The 26335-nt window shown below is 44.6% G+C and overlaps 1 protein-coding gene across 9 annotated transcripts in view; it reads left to right on the forward strand.

Moving 5' to 3' along the window:
• TSPAN18 (tetraspanin 18) overlaps positions 1-26333 on the forward strand; it is a 178311-nt gene extending 151978 nt beyond the window's left edge. For all 9 annotated transcript variants that reach the window (XM_048853422.2, XM_048853420.2, XM_048853423.2 and 6 more), the window contains 5 exons: positions 1316-1390; positions 14348-14446; positions 15833-16012; positions 19981-20064; positions 21594-26333. In XM_048853422.2, coding sequence (XP_048709379.1) covers positions 1316-1390; positions 14348-14446; positions 15833-16012; positions 19981-20064; positions 21594-21641 — 486 coding nt within the window. In that variant the 3' untranslated portion in view covers positions 21642-26333. The remainder of the gene's footprint in view (positions 1-1315; positions 1391-14347; positions 14447-15832; positions 16013-19980; positions 20065-21593) is intronic.
• The last annotated feature ends 2 nt before the right edge of the window (positions 26334-26335 follow it).

Below are 26335 nucleotides of genomic sequence, written 5' to 3' on the forward strand. Positions count from 1 at the left end.
ATCACTACCTCTCTGCCCTCCTCTTGTGAAACTAAAAATAGAAGCAATTTCTGAATGGGGGGAGTGAGCCATTTAGCAGTCTAAGGCAATGAGAACAGATTATAGTTCAATGGGCCAGTGGGTCAACGAACAGGAACTATTAAATTTAAAGCCTTGCTCCTCTAATCACTCCTGTTCTGTCATCTGACTCCAGGAGCTGTTTCTTTTGCTTCCCACTCAGGAGCAGGAAGGGAGATTGGAAAGGGCAGTGGATACAGCCTTCTAATAGGAAAAAGCATCTGCAGCTTTAATAATTGACACAAAAAAAAAGGTATCCTGTCCATTCCAAGGAGGGAGTTTGAATTCTCTTTCTATTGCTGAAAACTATTGCTAAATCACAGGCAATATGTTCCAGACGTCATTCATAACACATGGTCTAGGGATCAGAAAAATCCTTCTGGCCCCATCCAACTTACTGCTGTGTCAGAAAGGCCCTCACTGCTCTCCTTCCACAGAAACAATTCCAGGTGTATCTTGAGTTCATTTCTAGTTCTTGCTTAAGCCACCTGCATTAGTAACTTGTTCCATATGTTTATTATTCTCTGTGTCATGCAGTCCTGCCTGTGTCCTCTATTTACTCCTCATTTCCCCATATCAGGCCAATCCTAAATCATTACTGAGTTCTCACTCCAGTATTGAGAACATCCTGAGGTTCTTAAATCTTGAAGGAATTACATTTATACTCCCTTTAAGGATGGAGCCATGTAAAGGGGCCATATTGTAATGAAAATCAGGCCTTCAAGTCTTTGAATCCTGTTCTCCTTCACGGTTATGGTTGTGTTTGTGAGTTAGGGCTGCGGGATTTAGCCTACTTAGGACTGGCCTTTCTACAGCATTTGTACAACTTTATATCAGTTTAGAAATCAATGTTGTTAAAGTGGTTCAACCCCTTAGTGTGGAAATAGTTCTAGCACTACAAAGATGCTCATATCAGCCTATATAAGTACCCCTACATTTACAGGAATAAGCTGTGCCATGTAAACACTTTTATACTGGTATAACTTCATCTGCACTAGGGAGTTGTACTGCTTTAATGATATCAGTTCCTAAACCAATACAGTTGCTGTTGTACAAATTCTGTGTGTAGACCAGCCTTAGACTGTCCCTAGTTTATGCCCTTTCACTGACCCACACACACACACACTCACTCTCTCTAAAAAAAAAAAAAAGCTTCATTCTCCATTTTTTCCATTGCTTTGGTGATTCTGAAAACCTTTGTTCTTACTGTTTGTGACATATACCTAATGGCCGTCTGCCTCTTTTCTTTTTCTTCCAGTTCTTCATGTTTATTTTGTTAATCTTCCTGGCAGAGCTCTCAGCTGCAATCCTGGCTTTTATCTTCAGAGAACATGTAAGTACTATGTTGTGGACATGATGGAAGCACTCTGAGCCCCTGTGGGGTTTTGCTCAGGTAGAGCTCAGCTTCAGTTGGTGGTTTGTGTGTCTGCTGAGCAAGTGTTTGTTTAGAATATCATCCAACCAGCCATGTTATTACCCTTGGCCTGAAGAATTTCCAGCCAGTGAATATAAACTAACCTAACTTGTGCTAGGTAGCTGGTTTATATACCTAAGAGAGATGCTGTGAGATACATAGGAGAACGGCTGAATTTTTCAGAGTCCAGATTCATGTGCAGGGACATCACTGTATCAGAAGTTACAAATATCCTTAAAAGTTAAAAATATCCTTAGATATTTTTAAGGTCAGGCTTGACAAAGCCCTGGCTGGGATGATTTAGTTGGGGATTGGTCCTGCTTTGAGCAGGGAGTTGGACTAGATGACCTCCTGATATCCCTTCCAACCCTGATATTCTATGATTCTATGATTCTAAGTTCATTTTGAGCCTGGGCATCAAAGTTTGGATTTCACTTCAGAGTTGTACACTTACTACTGAGCTGAGAAGTGACATTTTCCCAGATGCTACCTGGGGGAACAAGTAGAGCCCACAGAGTTGTTAGTCATCTCTTCTCTCCCTGTTGTCACCATCTTGGATTCGACACTCGGGGGGCAAGAGCCCAAATAAACACACCAACTGAAAAGTGTGGGTGAAGCATAGGTGGAGAATTTGGAGTGTGTGGGAGTGTAGTTGAGTGTGGGAGCCCATCAAACTGCATTGTCATTAGCTATCCTAGAATAACGATGCTATTTTAATATTTGTACCATATTTTGTTGTTTTAATTGTGCGGTGCACCTAGTGTGGCAGGTGGGCCCTATGGAATCTAAGTAAACAAATCCCAAATAGAACTAAGTCTGACCCTCAGTTGTAAGAACTGCTGCTGCAGTATATACTCCATCAGTGGGGAGGAGGCTGCCTTTCTTGTGTGCTCGAATGTGTAATCCATGGATTGGAAGGAGGCATATTATCTCTAGCCCTCCTGATCAGAAAGGCAAAGCACCAAGTTGAGGATGGCCTTCAAGGAGTGTTATGAGAATCAGTTAGATAACGTAATTTCATTTCTTATTATATTTCCTATATAAATGTTTCAGTATATTTACAAAAGAAGACAGGGAGCTTAGGGTGTATGTAAGGGGACCTTAAATCTAGAAGGTAATCAGATACCATGGTGATCACAGTGGTATAGTATGTGCTTGGAAGAATTTGGATTAATTGAAAACCCAGAATCCTCTCTCTAGGCTTGTGACGGGGTGGGACTCACCACTCTGGCGCCTCCCTGCTGGTTGTCATGGGAATTAGCTCTGCCCACCAGGGTGCCCTCCTCTGGTAGTGCCTCGCCACTGTCACTTTCGTTCCAGGACCCACACTACTCCCAGGACTGCAGCATCCTCCTCAGTGACACTGCCCTCCAGCTGTGCCACACTCTGTGATCTCTCCCCCTGGGGGACTTGTATTCTCCATCCAGCCACTATCTCAGTGGCAATTACAGTTCTTTGTCCCAGGGCCACTTCCCATGTGGCTCCAGCATCCTTTTCTGCCCTTATCTCAGGGCCTCAGCCTGCAGGCCTTGGCAGCCTTCCAGGAGATCTCTCTAGCTCCCCTGGTCCCTGCTTGTAGCACTGAATTGTCCCAGGGGCTGGGTCTCCTTACTCCTGCTAGGAGACTGGTTTTCTCTGCTCAAACTCCAGTCAGCTACTGAACTCTGTTCTGCCCTGCAGCCCTTCTTATATGAGCCTGCCATGCCATGATTGGCTACTCCTCTCAGCCCCTTTCTAATTGGCTGCCTATTGTGAATATTCCTTGCGAAAAAAAACTCTAGTTTATCCAGAGAGCTAGTTGCTCATCCCTGTAGAAAGAAGTGACCCATGGAACTACAGCAGCATAGTGACTAGTTAAAGGGGATGCAGCGGCCCGTGGCTGCTATTCATAGGGTCCTTGGGCTGGGACCCAGAGTAGTGGGTTGGATTGGGTCCCCCACCCCCTCACACCCCCCCAAGCCACTAGGGAAGTGGCTTAAGCCCTGAGGAAGGGAGTTGAGAAGGTCCAGAGAAGGGGCTGCATATTGAATTTTGAAACACTCCCAGAAGGAGATCAGATGGTTTAGTGGCCGAGCTGGAGAGCTGGGGTCAGTGAAAGGCCCAGAGTAAATGAAGACAGTGTCTCCAGGGAGGAAGCCCTGTAGGTAGGGCCCCATACCAGGGCTGGGACAATTTAAAGATTGAGCCCAGGAGGGCTACAGAGATAGGGGTACTGAAATAGGCCCCAGCTGGATTGTATGCCCTGGGAGGGGTCTGTTTTGTTTCACATACAGGCTGTGTGTGAGACACTTTGGGGGGGTGGGGGGGCTGAGTCATTGAAAACCCACCTGAGAAACCACCAACGGAGGTCACCGCAGACTCAGAAAGTGCAGGCACACACATCTGGCCAGCAGGCACTCGTGAGAGGTGGGTGCCATCCCATTACAGGATGTCTAATTTAAAACCCTTATGGCAATAAGGGAAGGGAGCTCCGAAAATTATCTTTCATTTTCCATTGTGACTGTAAATACAATGATACATCTGACTGTGTAGCTGCTGCCATTGGGGTGCCCCCTCCACACCCACAAAATGCCTGACCCTGATGAGGAGAAGAAAGAATAGGACTAGAGAGGGTATGTTCAGCAAGATCCTGCAAGCCAATGCTGTATTGGACTGTGAACAAGAGGGCCTGGAGGGTGAATATTGCAGAGAGTATGGAGAAGGAAAGAGCAGACAGAAGAGAGAATCCCAGCAGGAGAGGGAAATGCACCAGGACATAATGAGGCTTCTTTTAGGCAGCAAACACAGATGCTGCAGGCTCTGATTGACTTACAGGTCCAGCAATCATGTGCTTGCCTCCCTTTGTCATGACTGGAGAACTCCGTACTAGCACCTCTTTCTATATCCCCCAACGTTCCACATGGCAATAGGGGCTGCATCCCTACCCCTGCCACGCCAAGCTGGGGGACAGTAAGGGCAACTGCAGCTTCACATACACTGACCTGTGAGAGCCACGGTTGGTGTATGTGTAGCCAAAATGGACTGAAATGGCCAGGAATGTTTTCTACCTTTCTAATTGTAAAGTTCTGTTCCATAAATTTATTTTTTAGAGTTCGTATTGTACTTGTTTTTTAATTGCACATGATTGTTGCACTGTTTCTGGTACACAATACATTTCTATTTTATTTCAATCTTATGAATACATTCATCTTTATTACATCACAACATATACTGCAGAATGCCTGGTGCTACTCAAAGCACCCAGTACTTGTAATTGTACAGGACCACAGAACTCATAAGTTCAGTGAAAAGCACAGTGTAGTAATTATAAATGTACAGCAAGCACCGCATAACTCATAAGTGCATTTAAAGACTGTTATATTCATAAATGTACACGAAGCATTACACAATAACAGCTGCCAAAACTTCAGGGCCAGGTAGGGCACAGTCCACCACACCACATTACTGTGGATGATCATTAAAGTGCTCTTGCAAGGCATCCGTCTGCTGCATAGTTTCACGCTGAGCTCTTCTACTCACCTTTTTGTCTGGCTCTTTAAACTCAGCAGACAGCCATTCCACCTTCACCCCAGCAGCAACTTTCCCCCCTTTATCTACAGATACTGTGTAGGGAACAACCACTGGGATATTTTTCTCACTGAGATTGAATCTTGTGAGTAAACCACACCAGTGTCTCTTCAATCTATCAGAAGCAGATTCAGCTGTCATTCTGCACCCTGCTGAGTGGGTAGTTGAACCTTTCCTTGGTGCTGTCCTGGTGGCCAGTGTATGACTTCACAAGCCTGGAATGCAAGAGGTGGGCGGGGTAGCATTTCAGCATCACAAAATGGCAATCCACCAATCATGAAAGAATATCCCTGCTTGCAGCTTTCCCAAGCAGTCCTCTGTTCCTGATGATGCAAACATCTTGCACTTTCCCTGATCAGCCCACACTGATATCTGTGCAATGTTCCTAATGATTAACCAATGCTTGCATAACTATAGAAAAGTAGCCCTTTCTACTGATGTACTGTAGCAAGCTGGGCAGGTGCGAAAATACGGATGGGTGCGCCGTCTATCACCCTGCCGCACTTCAGGAACCTCATTGCTGCAAATTCATCCACTATGTCCTGCACATTGGCCAAGAGTCACAGTCCTGCATAGCAGGAGACGATTAATAGCCTAAACATTTGCATGACAACGGTCCCCACTGTGGATTTTCCAACTCCAAAATGATTTCCCAGCAACCAGGCATTGCAGGTTTCCACAGTGTGGTCACCACTCGCTTCTCCACTGTCAGTGCAACTCTCAGTCTGGTGTCCATACACTGGAGTGCTAGGGTGAGCTTGGCACATGGATCTAGGAATGTGGCCTGTTGCCTATGAAAGTTCTGCAGCCACTACTCGTTGTCCAAACCCGCATTATGATGCGATCCCACCAGTCACTGCTCATTTCTCAGACCCAGCAGCTATGCTCCATCATCTGCAGCTGTTCCATGAACTCCACCACCATCCTTGAATTGTTGTGGTGGTTTTTTGCTATGTCCTCAGAAAAATAGCCATGCCCCTATTGCTGAGGTTCTTCCTGCAGCTCTGCAAATACTGGAGGATTGTTCATCCTGTGTTTGCAACATTCATGACAATAGTGCTGAGCTGGGTGAGCTTCTTGCTTCTGTCAGAGATGATGGACAGTGAGAAGTGCCACGCAGGTTTGTGGGATCTTAAAAAAGGTGTGAAAACGATGAGATATGAATGACATGGGATTGAGAAAGTTGCGTTGTTTGGAGCTTGACCCCTTGTGTCCAGTGCCCCTGCACAACTCATTTCTGCCCCCCCATGCATTGCCTAAATTTCTACAAAAGACAGTGTACCATAGGAGATGGATGGCACAATGGGATGCCTACCTGTGGTGCACCATGCTGTGCATCAACACAAGCGCTCCTAGGGAGTATATGCAGCGCCAACGCAAGAAGCTAAGTGTGCATGCACACAAGTGATATACTAACTGCAGCAGCTTTATGCCTACATACCTTATATCGATCAGTTTGTCGTGTAGACAGAGTCTAAGGCTCGTCACAACTTAGCCTCTCCCTAGTTGTCTCTGGTGCTTCTTGTTGCTTTGCCCCCTGCCTACGTGTGATTGTAGTCTCCTTTACCCATTTGTCTCTCTAGGAGCCTTTGCATTTCCTTTCTTGTCTCCCTTGTGAACTAGTCCATAAAGGCAAAATCCTGTACCCCTTCAAGTCCCTCTTCAGATCAAGACTCACTGTAATGACCACAAGAAGCTGCCAACTAATAGTGAATAGCAGGCGGCTACTGGTGACTTCTTGTATTTATCTTATTTATTTGGCCTGTGCAGACTCATGTTGTTGTTGTTGGTTCCTCATCTTCCTTCCCATTTCCCTTCCAGTTGTTTGTTACAACTATTTATTGTGTCTTGTCTGAGACTATAAGCCCGTTGTGGGCAGGGACCTTCTTTTACTCTGTCAACGCAGCACCTGTCATAGTGAGGCCCAATCCTGACTGGGGCCTCTGGGCACTACTGCAATGGACATGTTAATAAAAATAATGTGTAAATTTGTCATAGCTCATACACTGAGTGTTGCAGAAACACGTAGGTGAGCAAGTATAGAAGGACCTTGTAATAAGGCAGATTTGATTTACTCCAGCCAGGCTACACTGTTGTTTGTATAACAGTTTTATAAACCCAGGAGAGAGGAAATAGTTGGAAAGCTGATAGCAAAATAATACTATATTTGTACAGTAGGATGGTCTGTAGGGATAGAGGGGAAGACTTTTTTTTGTTTTTGTTATAAGCGGGTGGTCTTTGTATCCTTGCTTCACAATTAAGCAGTAGGGAAAGAACAGTGCTTTGTAAACAATGGGGTTGCTCCATTCCGAATGAGAGTGAGACTGTGCCTTAGTGGGAATAGTTGCAGCTCTGTAAATAGAGGTTACAGCATGGGGGGTCTAGGATGGTCTGGTCAGTGGAGCTCTTGCGTTAAGAGTTCTTGAGAGAATTGCTCCAGCAAAGCACAAGAAGTGGGCCTCACACATAGAAGTGCTGCCCTTCCCCCCACACACACTGCTCTGCAGATTCAGGTATTTCTACACCAGGTTTATCTTTATAGGGGACAGATAACTAAACGTTAATGAATAGGCTCTTGGGGTACGAGGAGACAGCTTGTGGTGACTGACTGCACCTAGTTCTGGAACAGAGGCTAGGTAAACATATGGACCTGATGCTCCTTTCACTTACACCAGTATAATTCTGTTACGTCAGTGGGGTTTAGTCCCAATTTACAGGGGGTTAGTGAGAGAAGAATCAGGCCCAGTGGGGGTATGATCCAGCTGTCCTCATGCAGGAAAAGCTCCCACTAACCTCAGCGTGAGTTCCATGACTGCAGGAGCAGATTCTTAGCTCTGTTCTCTCTGGCTGTGCATATGTAATTTATTATCGCCAGTGAGAGTCACTGGATGGGAGCAGCCCCCTACTGTGGCTTGTCAGCATGTTTGTATTCCTCTAGGGCTCAATGTGGCCACGTACCAGTGCTTTCAACCCCCAATGAAGCCATCGGAAGTTGAGGATACTCACTACCTTGCAAGATCAGCCCATTAGCTGGTTATTTCAGATAGAGTTGGCTTTGAATTGGGTTATTGTGTTAAAATCTGTCTATGAAGTAACAAGAACCAGATGAAACCTCCATCAAAATGGCCAGCTGAGGCATGAAAAATCTTTTAGAAAACCTACAGTTTCTAGAGGTGGACATCTCCTACTGCAGCAAGTTAGTGGTTTATGAACAAGAAATTGGGAAGAACTTCAGAAATTCTACCCATTGCCCATTCACAGACACGGAGTCACTGGAGACAGCTGTACATGTGTTAAACTTAGCTTGCAAGGTCTCTTCGTTTGTTCCCTCCTCAGGCTTCTTCTCAACAAAGCCTATTTTTCTGTTGTACTTTTTTAAACATCCCCATCTTGTGCATTCTGTGGTTTGGGAATTATTTGTGATTCGTTTGGCTTTTGTCTGTGGCAGTGGCTCTTAACCAGGAGTATGTATACCCCTGGGATACGCAGAGGTCTTCCAGGGGTACATCAACTCAACTGGATATTTGCCTAGTTTTACAGCAGGCTACATAGAAAGCACTAGCAAAGTCAGTACAAACTAAAATTTCATATAGACAATCACTTGTTTATCCTGCTCTATACAATGAAATGTATGTACAATATTTACGGTATATTCCAATCATTTTATTTTATAATTATATGGTAAAAATGAGAAAGTAAGCAATTTTTCAGTAGTAGTGTGCTGTGACACTTTTGTATTTTTATGTCTGATTTTGTAAAGCAAGTAGTTTTTAAGTGAGGTGAAACTAGGGGGTATGCAAGACAAATCAGACTCCTGAAAGGGATACAATAGTCTGGAAAGGTTGAGAACCAATGGTCTATGGGTTAGCCCAAGGCTGGGTGGCTGGACAGCCTGCCTGCCAGAGGGACAAGGCTTGATCTCTGTTTGAAACTATGTCTGGAAGTAAGTATTTGAACCGTTTCTGTAAGATGGTGCTCAGATACCTTTTCTCTCTAGTACTGAAGCATGTACAAATGATGGGACAACCCAGACATGGTAGCAGAGATCTAGGAGTGAAGGTCAATGTTGTTAAAATAATTCATTTCAGAGACAAGTGGTTAAAAAGTTATCCTGGTTACTTTCCACACTGCAGCGTGGAATGCAGATGCAAGCAAGTGGCTTTTCTTGGAAACTCCTTAAGTTGTGTGATGCTGTTGTAGTCAGCATTCTACTCTGTCTGAACACAGTCTCTAGGTGCATCCAGTGACACAGAAGTAATGGATAGACTCCCAACTGCTCACTTTCCAGACAGAGTGCAATACAACTTTATCTTGTATCGCATCTTGCCTGCAAACTAGCTCCCAGAACGCTCTACTGAGTTAAATAATACAGTTAGAGTGTTAAATAATTAATAGCGGAGGGAGGAAAAGAAATGAAGAATCAAAGACGAGGGAGGAAAGAGTTGTTTTCTGCTGAGATTTGAAATGAGATGAAGAGTCAGTGAGGTGGGGAGAGAGGAGGGGGTGTTCCAGATAGCAGGAGTAGCAGAGGAGAAGGCTCTCACCTCACTCGCATTGAGAACTGTGTGAAGTGGACAGAGTGAACTGGGGCTAGAGGAGGAGAGAGGCTAGAGAGAGACATGGTCTGAGAGACAAGAAGGGGAGCTTTGAAGTGGATGCTGAAATGCATGGCAATCAGTCATGAGATTTGTTTCCCTCACCTGTTCCAGGTAGCCTCACGGTTTCCTCGGAGGGTAGTGGGGGAAGGAGGTTTGTGAAGATGCAGCACTCTGTTTCATCTGGGTGCTGGTTATATTACTCCATACGATGATCAGTTCCTTCTATGAACAATAAATTGAGAGAGAAACACAGCCCAAACCAAAGGTGACTTGTCTTGGGCATAGGACCTGCTTCTTCTTTGCCCCTCTGAGGCCTTGGTGGGAGGAACACTGATGGAATTCTTGATTTTTTTTTTTTTTTAAAGACTGGGTTTAGTGTGTTTTGGGTAACAGCTCCACATGGAGCTTCTTTCATTCTCTGCAAGGTGCGTTTGTGTTTAGCGATAATATATTAGCACCCATATTAGAGAGTCAACAAATTCCCTCGTTGGGCAAAAAGGCAATGCAGTAGGGACAGTGTGGGCTAGTGGATAAGGCACGCGGCTGGGAGTCAGGATCCCTAGGTTCTATTCCCTGCCACTGTACTGCTGTTTGACCTTGTGCAAGACACTTCAGCTCTTGGTGCCTCAGTTCCCTCAAATTGAAAAATGATGCTTACCTTCCTGTGCAAAGCACCTTGAGCTCCATGGAAGAAAAGCACTATGTAAGAGAGAAATCTTGTTGTTAGGGCCTTTGTTCCATCTGAATAGCTCATGGTATCATACACCGAGGTACAGAAACCTCATTGGCTCCTTTATTAGCCTCAGACAAAGGGGAAAATGAATATGGGGTTGGGAATATCTTGTTGACTTTTATTCTGTTTATTATGTTTTTATGTATTTATTTAAAGAAGAAAGTCACTCATGCAGCCCCATCTTTAACATTTATCTGAACTTCGGACATTTGAGACAAACTACAGTTTAACAGCCACAAAGGGGAATTGCTTATTTTTCTGGAAAACATGCCCCCAGTCTAGCCTTGGGCTTTGTTTTAGGCCAAGCCTCATAAAAATCACACACAAACTCTGAACAATTTCCTCTGGGATCACTCCTGTCAAACTAAAGGTTTCACTTTATATTCAAATGACTCTTTCATTTCAGACCCAGCCAAAGGCAGCCCGTTGGGATTATTACCAACTGTAATATTAGTTTCAAAGTCTGCACTTAAGAAACAGACAAGCCCCAATAAAAAGCTGGTGTTGCTGTCTCCCTAGGATAAGCGCCTGGGTGGGTAAATCATGCAAAAGAAGGGAAGGCAAGCAGAGTGCTGAGCATATGGTTTCTGCACCTTCTAACCCAGCCATTCCCAATGTGCTGGTTTCTCAAGGGAAAATCCATATCTTGTGTGATTGGTGGCACTCAGATTTTCAAAAGCACATAAGTGTCTTAGCCTAAGTCCAGGAGTCAGATTCACAAGAGGGACTTAGATACTGCAATGTTGAGACCTCTCTCATTTTTTCCTGTTGAAGCTGTTCAAGTAATGCAAATAATTACACAGTAATTGGGACGGGAACTGGAAGCTGGTCCTCACACCTCTTAGATGAAGCCCTAACAACTAGGCTACAGAATCATTCTTTATCTGGCCCAATGAATATTGGTTTATCCACAGAGGAACAGCTTCAACAGGAGAGACTGAGACCTGTGCCAGAGTACCCGGTAGCCCAGTGGTTAGGGGGGCACTCCTAGGAATGAGGGAGACCCAAGTTTAAATCCCTGCTCCACATCAAGCAGAGGGAATGGGGAGTTGAACCTGAGCTTTCCACATCCTGGATGCATGCTCTAACCACAAGGCTAAAGTGTATTGTGGAGGGTGATACCACCACTTCCTCCTCCTCCTGGTTATTTGGTGAGGGTTTAGCTGTGCTGACAGCATGCCTACCAGATCGGGCCCTACAGGCGAGACAGGCGGGGGACACCTAGTTGGTGAATCGCGCTGGAGTTTAGGCATAAGTTAGGCTCCAAGGTGCTGGGCGGTGTCAGGACTGACTGACTGGGCACACGCCCAGCTGCCAAAATTTAGGCACCTTGGAATTTTAATGGCAGAATTTTAGATGCCTATAGAGTTATGCAGCAGCGGAGCAGGGGTTTTGTGAATGCCCGTGGCACCTCAGTGTTGGACTTTGGTGCCTAAAGTGGCAGTTAGGCAGCAAAGTCCCCCTTGGAATCCCATCTTGTGGAGCCTACAGGTCACAGAAAGTCAATGGGACTCTTAAATTTTAGAAAATGGTACTCAGAGTCAAGTTATATTTTAGTTCATCATTTAGATTTTTAAAACTGGCCTGTACAAAACCTGTCAGGGAACAAAAATAAAAGGGTGAAACTTTGGCCACACTGAAGACAATAGAAAAATTCCCACTGACTTCAGTGGGGTCAGAATTTCACTTAAAGTTTCCATTAAGTTTTGTCATAAAGTTCCAGTGAAACCATTGATTTTTTTTTAAAGAAATGCACACACCCCTACAATGTTTGGAACTTCCACACTGCATCACGTAGAACCTGAAAGCAAACTGACTTGTGCTATTTTTATTTATTATATTTACAATTGCTTGTTTCACGTCCACAGTGCATTTTGACACTGAATAGTGCACAAAACAAAGTGGTCCCTTTCCCAAAGGGCTTACAGTCTTGGGCCCTGATCCTGTAGTATATGAGGCGGGGTCAGACAGCTGTACTTATGTGAGCCCTGTTGACATCAGTGGAGCTCTGGGCTGACAGACAGGTCTTGCCTGTGTGGATCACAATGCAGAATTGAGGTTTTAGAGAGAGAGAGAGCGAAGACAAGACTTAATGGTGCAAAAAGGATCCCTTAAAATTTTTATTATGAAATGACAGCAGGATTATAAAATGCCTCAGAGTTTTCAGTTTAACCAGACTTTTAAAACTTTATTTTTACTGTTCCTCAGAAAAAAGGTGATAACTAAACATAGGATTTGATTGTTTCAAGGTCTCTGTTGTTGTTGTTTGTTTTACAGATACTTTGAGGGAAATTATTATTATAATTTTTCTGTTTTACGATAAACAAAAATAAACCTGATTTTACTAATTTTCATTGCCCAAGCTGAAGGAAATGTAAAAAATAAACATAAATGGTGGAAATGCAAAGTGGATTTTTAAAATTCTTTCTTTCTGGATCATTGTTAGTACAGTAGACAAAGAAATGCGTTTTCTAATATCTACTGTTAAAGTTGACAGTGACCCTTTGCGTTTTATTACCCGGATTTATATCCATCTTTGTTCACAGAAGGTACAATATTAGGGTGTCATTCTGATCTTACTCACACTGGAAAAATCTGGAGTAATTCCACTGAAGAAAAATGGAGAGTTATACTAGTGTAAATGAGAGGAGAATCATGCCTTTCAGATATGAATTTTCCAAGGTCTGGTAGATTTAACTGCTGTGTTTATGTGGCTTTTCAGATCTGTCTTTAGTGTCTTTAGTGTCTCTTTGTTATATGAAGCACTTTTAAATAGCTCCATATATAAAAAAATTAAAAGACAATGTTAACTTAAAAATATATGTAGAAATCAATTTTTAACTTTTAATTTTAAACAAGTCCAGCTGGTTTTAGCGAACAAGTGCCATTCACCATGGATAATGCTAAGGTGCAGCCAGCATTTTATAGATGTCAGTGTTTCCCCTACATTTTATAAAAGCATGACCACTGACTGTAAAACTGAAGATGCAGAAGAATGCACAACAAAGGGAGCATTGGGTGCAAAATACTCACATGCCAATCAGTATCGTCAGGCATAAAGACCCTTCCACATGCACAACTGTCCAGCCCTTGCACACACCATGCACATAGTGTCATCTAAACCCTGCATGCGTAATGGGCTTTCCACACAAAGCATGAACTCTTTTCAGGCCTGATCCAGCCACCACGCAGGTCAATGTAAAGAAACCAGATTACTTCATGGGGCATTGCATTAGGCCAGTGGTGGGCAACTTGCGGCCCGCAGGCCTCACGCGGCCCATCAGGGTAATCTGCTGGTGGCCCATGAGACAGTGTTTACATTGACCATCCACATCACCGTTCCCGGCCAATAGGAGCTGCGGGAAGCAGCGTGGGCTGCAGGGACATGCTGGCTGCCACTTCCCGCAGTTCCCAATGGCCGGGAACGGCAAACCGTGACCACTGGGAGCTGCGGGCAGCCGTGCCTGTGGACGGTCAATGTAAACACTGTCTCGCGGCCCACCAGCAGATTACCCTGACGGGCCACAGATTGCCCACCACTGCATTAGGCTCTTAATCCCTTGCAGGCTTCATCTTCATACTTGCCTGTAGTTGTGGTTTGAACTGAGGGGCAGATCTGTTACAGCTTGATCCTGCAAGAGCCTGCTGAAAGCTGGTGAGCATTGTTAACTTCCACTGAAGCCAATGGGAGTTGCAGGTGTTCAGCACCTTTATGGAGGTGTTAAGCACCACCACCTCACATTGGGCCCTTAGTTTCTAATTGGGCAGCAGATGCATTGTTCACTGTCAAAGGATGCCAAGCTGATGTCCATGCACCAAAGCAGGGAATCCCTGACTTATAAAATAATTTTAGTTTACTCTGTCAGGTGCTAACTGCACAGGATCTCGTATCTACACTTAGATTTGTAATGAATAATAGCATCACCAGAGTACTTTGAATTGAGGTGCTGGCAGTAATTTGTGTTCTGTGTATTTCAGCTGACCAGAGAATACTTCACCAAGGAGCTAAAGAAGCACTATCAGGGGAACAATGAGACTGATGTCTTCTCTTCCACCTGGAACTCGGTTATGATCACAGTAAGCTGATTTGCTCCTGAATCTCCTGGTGGCAGCTAGCTCTGTCACTAATATAAAGGGAAGCATTGCCCCCGTGCTATAGCCTAAGCTTGTCTGCTGTGAAGCATACATTGCTGCATACAAACCAATCTGGACTGTATTTATCAATTAGGAGTTAGATTAAAATTCTACCAGCAACAACCCCTTGTAAAAGTGATGTAGTATTTGAGCTGCCCGCAGAAGAGGGAGAGTGCAGTATTGGAGACAGTCAGCTAGCTGGATGGTGCTGGGGATGGGCCATCACTGCAGACCCTTTCACCTCTAGGATTCTGCTTCAAATCCAGGTTAGGTCAGCTAGGGCCAAAAGTTGTTACTATCTCATGGTTTTTCAATGGCCCCGGTGAAATGAGTTGGTGGCTGATAGTTTGCAGTGTTGTTGTAGCCATATTGGTCCCAGGATATTAGAGAGACCAGATGGATGAGGTAATATCTTTTATTGGACCAATTTCTATGGGTTTGAGAGAGAAGCTTTTGAGCTGCACAGAGCTCTTCTTCAGGTGGCTTATAGTCTAATTACTAGTATGGAAGTACTGGCCATCTTAATTGGGACGGTAAGCGGGGAAGTCAAGGATTGCTGTAAAGTCTGAATTCCCCTCTCCTTTACTAGAAGTTGTCCCCCACTCTCTTCTCCAGTTGCAGGAAGTAAGGGCTGTGTTTGTGGAAAGTTTGCATTAGTACAACCCATTCTGTGCCTATTCGGCAGATAAATACATGACATCAGTCTCCACAGCTTTCAATTCAGTTTTAAAATGAAAGAAGAGAGCTGCCCTTAATGCTGATTCAGGAATTTAAAGAAGAAGTTTACATTTTATGCATGAAACGTTTAAACTTGTTGCAGCCTGAAAGGTGGTAGATGCAGCAAATCACTTGAGTGCTTGCAGTGGCCCTTCAGTGAATCGTCTAGTGCATTAGAGCTGGCATGGGAGGAAGCAGCAGCATCTTGGATATCAGCCACAGGGAGGACTGGGAAATAAGGAGCCTGAATTGTATTCTGTGCTCTGCTACTGATTCACTCTGTGATCTTGAGCATGTAGCTTTGGCTATGATGCAGAGCCCATTGAAGTCAACAGCAAGACTTCCAGCGGGCTTTGGATCAGGCCCTTAATCTCTGTGTCTGTGTCCCCATCTCGGGATAATGATACTTTATAAAGTGGTTTGAGATCAACGGATGAAAGAGGTGCCAGGATAAAAACACAAATGCAGCCACATTGCCCTCACTCTCCCTTCACTGAACACCGACCCTTCACACCCCACAAAATCATGACTTGGAAAGGATTTGTGGTGTTTCCTTTCAGAAGTGACAATATGGAACCTATGGATTTCTGTCCTTCCTGTGTCCCTCCCTAGTTTGGCTGCTGTGGAGTGAATGGGCCAGAAGATTTTGAAACAGCTCCTCATTTTCGACTCCTCCATTCAGAATATGTGGTACCGGAAGCTTGTTGCCGGCGAGAGCTCCAGACCCGGGATGGGGCATTTGTCAGCAAGGAGGACTGCCTCATGGGGAAAGACACGTACCAGAACCGACAGGTGAGGGGAAATAATCCCGGAGCTGACAGGTGCTTCACCCTGAGCTTTAAACAGACTATGGTATGGAAGCTGATGGGGTTTATGGGTCCCTTTCATGGTGACCATAACTCAGATCTTAAACATTCCTAAATACCTAAATAAACAATGCATTTACACTGCCTGCCAGCTCTCGGTATCAGTGTACAGCCTGGGTCTTGTTTTGACAGTGTCCTTTCACTCCATGGGCTTTAAATATACTGCAGCAGCACGACTTTGTGTCATCAATAGCAATTTGCATATTTCCCCAAATCTAATGGATGAAGAGAGTTGGAGTCAAAGGATTATGTAGCTTTTTGTTGCATTTTCCAGCCTTAAATCTGCAGCTGAAAACTTGATTCTTGTATTTGATTCTTTCACCTTCTCTCATTGTTATTGCTATTTACATTGCACAGAGTCTGATGGGTCACAAAACTCAGGAAAGGGCCATTTATGCAGTTATTTGCTTAAAAATAAACCCCAAATCAATGCTCTTGAACATGATGCAGAATCAGGCGTTGCTCTTTTTGCATAGATGGCAAGACACCCAGAAATGAAATACAATCCTAACCTAGATCATTAGTGACTGAGCATCATTGCCATCTGTCAGCTGTTTAGTGACCCAGGTTTGGAATGAGTTTTGTTCCTACCAGGGGAATGTCAACACCACAAAGAAACCATGTCTACAATCAGAACTTATGGTCACTTGTTGGCCCTTTCAACAGAGAGGTGAAGATTGAATGGGCGATGGAGTTTCAAGTGCCCTCTCATCACTGGTGATGGTCCCTCCAATGCAGGAGATAAGCGCATTGGCAGAGTGGGGGGAGAGCAGCTTGCATTGTTGTGCCCTTATCATTCTGGTTCTGGAGATAAACAGACTATTTCACTCTCCCAGGCTCTCAGTCCAGCACTTTCCATCAGCCCAAATTTTAACAAGGACATTCAGTATAATGTCACTTTTTTCTGGCCTACACTTTACTGAGCCTTCTGGTTAGCCAAATCCAGACTCCCTACCCTGTCCCCACCCCTACAGAAATATGCACCCTACACTTACCCAAAACCGTCATGTTTCAAAAAACTTTCAGCAAAACGACTTGTACTTTGGCTGGCTCTTGCTGGTTTTCACCCAGCATCAATGGGACAATTGAACTGTATGAGAGACTGCCGCCACATCTCCCTCGTCTAAGCAGCACTGGTTCCATTGCCAGCACTTGGCAGCAGATGGCAGATTAGTTTAGAACCAGTCTGTGAGCTGTTCCCCCGTCTGGGTGAGAGATCGTAGCAGACGCTGCAACGCTGCTTCTGCCAGATCTGATTGCCTCAAGCACACAAGGGAGAGAGAGAAGCAACAAACACTCGAGAGGGGAAAAGACATTAATCTTGACAAACAGGGCTAAAGAGGACACCAAAAATGTCTCTCTTCCTATTGTTGCATTTCGGTTTGTGGTGTCATTGGAGCATATTGAGTCCATACGTTCCCATCTCAATCCTTTGGAAAGGGAGATTCTTGTTACTCTGTGTGTGTTAGTGTAACATGTTGACTGGAGAAAGAGCACATGAGACAACTGTCAGAAATAGTCCTAACCAGTAAAGGAGGAGGGAGGTTCTTTGAATGTTGTTTGAGCTCAAACATTCCTGGACCAAAGTCAAGTTCTTGGCAAGCAGAGCTGCTAGGCGGATGCTGGCCTAGTTTGTGTTGAAAACTTTTCTTGGCATGCTGACCCTGCCGAGCAGCAGGGGCCGTTCAAAGGGCGCTATGGGGATAGATGCTAGAGCGAGGCGTGCTGCCACACCCCCTGGTTTGAAGTGGTTTCCATCATATACAGGGCTTACCGTTTGGTTCAATGGCTCTCAGCACCCCCACTATACAAATTGTTTCGGCCTCCCTGGCTACGGGAGACCCTCAGGTCAAAGTTGGAGTTGTGTTTGAATAAGCACCCAAAAGGTTGGATGCTCAGTTCTGCGAGCTGGAAGTCAGACAAGAACTGTTTGTAGCACCTTGTCGGCTCTAGAAAAGTTGGCACCAGTAGCATAATAACTCCTGCACTAGTGTAGCGGCCATAGGTACTAGCTGCAGTATAAAAATCAGTACAGTCCAGGCTGAGGAAATATAACACAGTGGTAAAAGCACCTGAGCCCTGTTTACACTGCCACTTGCACTGCTGCTGATAAACCCGTTCTAATTCTCCCTGTATAGATGCATCTTTTGGCTCCAAGGTCTCTTAACAACTAATGTGTATAGAACGCCATCCAAAGCCCAGTAGGATGGAGTGGTCCAGTGGTTTCCTGACACTGCCTTGTATTGTCGTATTGCAGAGATCTCATTCTGGGGCTTGCAGAATAGCTCTTTTGGCCAATGTAGGGAAGCACCATTGATGGACTCTGGAGAGAGCCACAGCAGGTGGTAGGCAAGGTCACTACAATATGAGGCCCTTGAGAGTCAGGGATACTGAAACGAGAGGATGGTGGAAGACTTTGTCCCTATCTCCAGAAGGGAGAAAGATCTCTCAGTTAACACACACTAAGTTATTTGCCACTAAAAATGATGTTCCCTGCCCTTTAGCCAAAGGACTTAATAAAGAAAGCACTTGAGCCCTTGTAGAGTGCTGTCAGATACAGCAATGCATGAAGACGCGCTCTATAAATGCATGTGTGCACTCCATCCACTGTCCCCAGTCTTTGACTTGCAAGTGTCTTTGCCAAACTATGGCTCATTGCACGGTTTCCCTTGAAAAGGACATGCAGCAGTTTTGCTTGCAATGTGCTCCCCATGGGTGTTTGAGATTTTTTCATTTTTCTTCACCCAGATGACCTTTACATCATCTCTTTATTTCGGAAGGTCTGGTTGAGACCAGAATCCATGACATGTTCAGTAAGGCCACTGATTCTTTTTTTCCATTTCTGAAGAAGATAAAAATTAGGTGATTAAAACAGCCCAGGATTCTGTCTGTCTGCGTGCATGGAGAGCGAGGGAGGGTGTGCTTGCGGGGATGTGTGGGTGGGTGTACACTGAGAGAGTATGTGTCCATGGATGAGTGCACATGTGAGTGTACATTTGTGTATGTGTTCAGTAGGAGGTAAGGACGTTTTTACGGAACAGACTCTGATGTCCCTGTTTCTTTTCACACAACCCATTTGCAGAAATTTGCTAGTTTGCTGAAGGATTTTGTGGGCTAGCACAACTGAGATTTGGATAAACTGGTGCCTCCCAGCAGAGTTCTTCTCTCTACTGGAGCTTTTACAGGTGCTTCCCATCGTACTAATAATTAATATGAATGACAATAAATAACTTTTAGGATGATAAGGTTTACTTTACACTTCAGTGTTCCCATGTATGCAAGGATCTCAAAGCTCTTAACAAGCATTAACTCTCTCAGGAGAATGTTAGGTAAGTATGATTTGACCCATGTTACAGATGGGAAAACTAAGGAACAGAGACAGTGACTGGCTCCAGGCTGCTCAGTGAATTATTGTCCAAGCTCGGAATAGAACCCAGGAACCTTGACTCCTGGTCCCCTCCTCTAATCACTGCTGTAAAATGAAGCCTCAAGCAAACCAGCCTAAATAATGGAAGCCACCCAGTGTTGTACTATCTGATTTTGTCCATCCTCCCATCTCAACTTGTCCTATCCCTGCTGCAGTGTGAAGGCTTCTGCAGTGCTACTCTTGTCTGCCCTGCTGAAGGTTATGACCAGTGTTGGTTAGCGATGGGTTATGGCTCTGTTAGCCAAGCCCATCTCCCGTCAACTGCAGCCTCAGCCTCCAAGGGCTGTCCTCCCTAAAGGCCCCATGGAGTGGGTCTCTGTTATTCACTGTCTGTTGACTGGAGGTCATGTATCTGGTTTCTGGGTCTGACATGCATCAGGTACACAAACAAGGGTCATAAGCAAATGTCTGTAGAAGAAACGGGGCTGCTGCTTGTCTGTTTTTCACAATGGTTTATTCTTTCCTAGGGCTGTTACACTGTGATCCTGAACTCCTTCGAAACCTATGTGTACCTTGCAGGAGCTCTCACCATTGGCGTCTTGGCTATTGAGGTACCAGAGCTGTTAATGTGCTAAATATGCAGTATCTATACAAGTGCAGCCAGTAGCATGAACAGGAGCTGCACATTCGCCTTTCAACAGGACCCTTCCCCATCAAAATGCAGGGAGATTATAGTTCAGAGTAACTAGTAAGTAAGGGCTGGATTTTCTGTCCGTCTGCATGCAGGGCAGAGAAATCCCTTATCGTACAAGCCTGCACTGCCATCTGGCGTTATGCCTGGTATAAAATTACAGGCCCATAAGAAGCTTTAAGGAATCCAGCATTTTTCCCAGTAGTACCCAGAGGCCCCATTTCAGGCCCGGTTGTGTGTTTCTGCAGCACAGACACATAAAAGAGATGGTTCCTGCCCTTAAAACAAGATGAAATGAGTGAGTGTCACAGACCATTGGAGGAGAGGATAATAGTAACACAACCATGTGGTCCGAGGGGATAACTAGAAGCACATCTTGATTAATATGTTTCAAACTGTGCCTTTTTAAGGGGCATCTGTATAGAGTCTGAAACTATAGTGGCCTGAGATTATAAACATATACAGTATTGCCAACCCCAAATGTTCAAAAATCATGAGAATGGTTTTAAAATCATGTCAAAACAATAGATCTGGGGTTCTTTTTATTTGCCTTCTGCTTTTTGAGCCTTTATGGTGAACTGGGGTCACATTTTGAAGCTTTCTCCACAGTCACGAGGGCTAGGAACTTACTTTTTCTTTAGGAATGAAGGCAGAAATCATCACCTATCCACTTGACTCCAGGAGCTGGGACTTTAAGGAAAACAATAATGATCATGGGACTCATGACAAAATCATGAGAGTTGGCAACACTGCATATATCTCCATTATAGAAAGCATCCGTATTTGGCATTTTGGGGCTGACATAAGCAGAGCCAGGTTTCCATCAGAAAGTCTCCCCTACTTGAACATGACGCTGCTTTGGGACACTGTCACAGGGGCTCTGGCGTGTGGTTTCCTGATACGCTGGCAATGTGTGTGGGGCTGATGCACTTGGATCTCTAGAGGGGAGTTTCAGAGAGTGAGGGTGGCTTGCCTTCCTGCCGAAGGGAGCAGCAGCTACTGGGACCAGCAAAGCATTCCACCCCCTGGCTGGAGAGTGAGCTCCATGGCAGGCGAGGGTGCAGAGTGGGCCGTGGGAGCCCTGCAGATTAGCAGTGTACCCTACCCAGAACACTTGCAGACAATTTGGAAAGAGCCCAGGTTGGTGTGGTAGCCATCGTCCACGAGGGTGTTTTTGTTGATAGTGGGTGGGAATAGGGTTTAAAGTAATGGGAAGTGTGGAGAAGAGTGCAGCCCCTCCTCTGCTAAAACCCTTTTCTCTCCCAGGCTTGGGTAAGCAATACCTTGCCTTCTCTTTCACCCTGGCTGGCGTGAGGAGAGCTCCCCCTCCTCATTCAGTCTATATTAAGTCAGGGCAGCCCTAGGCCTCAGTAAGGGTTTTTCACTGTTCTGTAAGATATGGCTGATGGCTGTGTTTTGTTTGTCCTTTTCTTTCTCATCCCTTTCCAGCTGTTTGCCATGATCTTTGCAATGTGTCTCTTTCGAGGGATCCAGTAGGAGATGCCCCCTGAGCAACTGCGACGCTCCTATGTACTTGGAAGAAAGACCGAAAAAAAGAGGGGGGGAAAACTTTATTTTTTTTTTTTTTTACAAAATGGAGACAAAAAAGGGTTGTAATATATGAATGACCAAAAGGATTGTACTTCAGGGGCGGGAACTTTGAGGTGCTGTGCACTACATTAAGCCACACCGACCTTCTCCCAGAGCAACCTGCACAGACATTGATCAGGAGCGAAGTGCAATGAATTGCATTAGAGACTGACGGCGCTTGCAGGGTGGGTGGGAGGGAAGGCAACTGAAATGGTCCCCATCAGAGCAGGACACTGCCTAGTATATTCACAACGTTATTGTTTTAGATAGTGAAGAAAGAGAAGAACGCCACAGGGGCTAGATTCAGTACCCAAAGGAAGCAGGTCAACCACAGCACATGGGTGTAAAGGTCAGGAAAGTTTCAAACAACCAGACAAAAAGGGCTTTTGATACCCAGAAAACTGTGGCAGCCGTTGTTTACTAATTTCCATTTCTGGTCTAAAGTTTTAACTGCCAGCCAGGAAATGGCTGTAGGAAATGGCTCAGTAGAGGAGGGTCAACTACCATCACTTAACACCTCCAGGAGAACTCTTGGACCACTTGGAGTGGAGTATGCCTTTCCCTGGAGTCCCATCACAGGGGATGAGGTGACCCTGTGGGAAATGAGGAAGATCCTCCTCTAATAGGGGCTGGGAGAGGGCTGAGATACAATCAGAAGTTTGGTGCATACCTTTCCTTATTTACTCTGTCACTTTGGTTTTTTGTTCAGTGTTTTATGAGAGGAGAGCAAGGGGTTCCCAAATCCTGATCTTACCCCTCTCTCCTTTAAAAATGATTGGTCTGGCCAAAAATAGCTGATGCTGCCAGCCTCAGGGCAAGGGCATATTGTTTTGTCTTCTAAATCTTGGCCACTCAATTCCGACATGCAAAATTGTAGTTTGTACTTTTGTAGTGCTCTGTTAGCTTAATTATCTGCACTGGGTTCCAATGTTCCTTCCAGCCAGGTGGGGAATTCCCAAACATGGTACTGGTGGCAAAGGGGCCCATTTGTAGTTGTCTCCCACGCTATTTGCTTTGTGAGTCTTGTGACTTCATTTATGATCTGAGTTTCCCTTTAGCTTGTCTCAGGGGGCTGAGAAGAGAGTGGAATCAACTAAAGTCATTTTAACGTAGCCTCCTGGATTATTAGGGTTTCCTCCGTTGAGATGCCACTTTGACATTTAAATAGTGTCATCCATTTAATCATTTAAAACCAAACCTGAGAAAAATGCATAAGGACCTTGATAGAGGGTTACAAAGGATAGAACTGAGGATCCAAGACAGGTGAAGCATTTACAGTGATAGAAGTGGGCCCATGTCCTCGGGGATTTCCTAGAAGGGACCATGCAGATGTGATATAGGTAATGGTGAAGCTGGCCTGCCTACTACCTGGCAAAGGACCTTGACTTACTATGCACCAGGGTGAAGAATTAGGCTGCTGAAGGATAAGAATAGGACATTAGAACCTCACATACAGGGTTTCTGAGGACATGTGGAAATCGCTTGGAGATATGAGTCTAATCATCAGAGAGATCTGTGCATGGACATGAAGAAAATCAGTCCCTACCCACAAATGAAGTCAGCAGTGGAGAAATGATGGAATTGGGCAGAGCTATTGAACAGTGAAAGGCCTCAGATGCTGTGTTAAAACTTTTATTGAAAGGGCTTCTAGGTAATTACCCCTAGGAGCAGTTTTATTGATGCATTTTAGACTTAAATTCTGCTCCTATGTATAATGAAGGAAAGTGGCTTTGCTAACAAAACTGGCAGTATCTGCACCTGCTGGAAGGCTCTGTAATTTGTTCCTAAAACTTTAAAAAAAAAAAAACAATCGGCTGCACTTAATGGTCTAGCGTGGGAGGAGTTTTTGAGTGGTCAACCCACCACGAGAGGTGTGTGCATAGGGGAAACTGAGCCATAACATTGTGCTAATCCACTGGGATGGGGACAGACTCAATAATTGATGTTCCTCTCTAGATACAGGCAGATGAAGGGAAAAGGCTGTGTGACCCTGCCCCAAGAGCTAGTCACTGTGCACACTGAAGAGAGTGATTCCCAAGGGAGGAAAAAAACTAAAAAGAACACAGTTGTTAAGGTGTGGGAGGAAGGGGAGGAAGTAGTAGCCAAAACAGCCCCCATTACTCAGCTTATAATAGCCAGAATCTGTAGCTGGCAATAGAATCTGAATAGCTAACATCCAAAACACCATAAACAGCAGGAAAGAGTGTTTGTTCTTGTCAGTTGGTGTCTGGATCTCTGGCTGGGTGCCTAACCTGTGACAGCTAGAATTCTTGGTGGCTGGAGGAGCAACCCATCTTCTTTGCTTTCAGAGTCCTCCCTTCAGTCCCCTTAATTACTCTATTGTGAAAGGTTCCCTTTGGCCCAGATCGCGTCTTGAAATTTAGCAGATGGAGGAGAAGGCCCTGCCTGGCCTAGGGTTGTGTAATTGAAAATGAAAAACACAGCTCTGCTTACAAGCACAAAGAATCTGATTCAAAGGACATCCTTCTGAGTGTGCCTTTTCCAGAGTAGAGTCTGTCAGCATGTGCACAGTCCAATAGAGGAACAGGGCTAACTACAATAGCAAACCCTAAATGTTGCCTTTCCAGGCTTATTCCCCTTTCATTTTCCTATTTATCACTTTTTTTTATCTTTTTTTATTCCCTCTATTCTTTTCCTGTCATGGCTGTTCTCTCGCCTTCCCCCATTTATTTAGTCTCTTCCTGTGTCCCTTTTTCTCTCATAGAAAAGAACTTTTCTTTTTTCCATCTTGTCTTTCTCTCTTATCTCACCCATACACCCCTCTTGTCTCTTCTCCTTTCTTTCCCTTTTTCTGTCCTCCCTGCCTCTGTTATGCAGTTGTCATCTACCCCCATTCTCACCTTAGGCTACAGGGGATGGATCACTTGATGATTACCTGTTCTGTTCATTCCCTCCAAAGCACCTGGCATTAGCCACTGTCCGAAGACAGGATACTGGGCTAGATGGACCTTTGGTCTGACCCAGTATGGCTGTGCTGATGATCTTGCTGAAACCTTCATATCCTCTCTTTAAAGGGCTAGAATCACAGGAATGTAGGACTGGAAGGGACCTCAAGAGGTCATCTAATCCAGTCTCCTGCACTCATGGCAGGACTAAGTATTATCTAGACCATCCCTGACAGGTGTTTGTCTAACCTGTTCTTCCAAATCTCTAATGGCAGAGATTCCACAACCTCCCCAGGTCATTTTTTCCAGTGCTTAACCACCCTGACAGGAAGTTCTTCCTAATGTCTAAGCTAAATCGCCCTCGCTGCAATTTAAGACCATTACTTTTTGTCCTGTCCTCAGTTGATAAGGAGAAAATTTTTCACTTTCCTCTTTCTAACATATTTCCTCTTTCTTTTTTTACATATTTGAAGACTATTATCATGGCCTGTCTCCCCTCGCTTTCTCTTCATCAGATTAAACAAATCCCATTTTTTTCCATCTTTCCTTGTAGGTCATGTTTTCTAGAGCTCTAAATATTTTTGTTGCTCTCCTCTGGACTTTCTCCAATTTGTTGACATTTCCCAAAGTGTGGTGCCCTGAACTGGACACAGTACTTTAGAAGAGCCTTATCAGTACTGACTAGAGTGGAAGGATTACCTCTCCTGTCTGGCTTACAACGCTCTTCCTAATACATCCCAGAACGATGTTTGCTTTTTTGCAACACCATTACAGTGTTGGCTCATATTTAGTTTGTGATCCACTATAACCCCCAGATCCTTTTCTGCAGTACTCCTTCCTAGGCAGTCATTTCCCATTTTGTATTTGTGCAATTCATTAATCCTTCTTAAGTGGATTACTTTGCATTTGTCCTTATTGAATTTCATCCTATTTACTTCAGAGTATTTCTCCAGTTTAAGATCATTTTGAATTCTCATCCTGTCCTGAGACACACTCGAGAATCCAGAAAGCAGCACCCTCCAATAAAGAAATTGAGACAGCTGTTAAGATATGCACAAACCCTTCATGTAGGTTCCAGCCATCTTGGGTCATCTGAAATGCTGGGGAGAGGTATGGCATTTTAATGAAAAGGAGACTCCAGAATGGGGGATCCTTTGTTACTGTGAGACACAAGTTTTGTTTTTTGATCACCATGATGTGTCACTGCCTTTGTCTGTGGTCTCATGCTGTATAATCAACAATGCTGGGTCTTGTTCTTCCCAGAGCTCTAGCCAGGAGGAACAAACAATTTTTTCCCTTTTGAGTTCTTTTGGGGGCAGGGTGTTGAGGTATAATCACTCCTCACTTGAGAGCTCTGTGTAGGAAAGCAACTTATATAGAGTCACCACAGTGTTAGCCCCCATGCTGTAGAATCATCTAGAGCAGTTTGTTTCTGTAAGTCCACCCCTCCGTCTCGATTATTTAACTCTTAAATTACTGTTGCGAGTGCCTGGGAAACAGCCTGCGTGTGAAAGAACGTTGAAATCTATTTTAAAAATTGTAAATGTTCCTTTTATTAGATAGTGGAGCTAATTTATCCTTTATTGCCTATTGTAATGCTTTTTATATTGAAAGGATTTTTTGTAATATAAACCAGAACATGAGCCTGAAGCATTCTGCAGAGGTTGTGTGCATTTCTTAAAAAATAAATAAAGG

Source organism: Caretta caretta, chromosome 6 (assembly GCF_965140235.1).
Source record: "Caretta caretta isolate rCarCar2 chromosome 6, rCarCar1.hap1, whole genome shotgun sequence".
Taxonomy (NCBI): Eukaryota; Metazoa; Chordata; order Testudines; family Cheloniidae; genus Caretta; species Caretta caretta.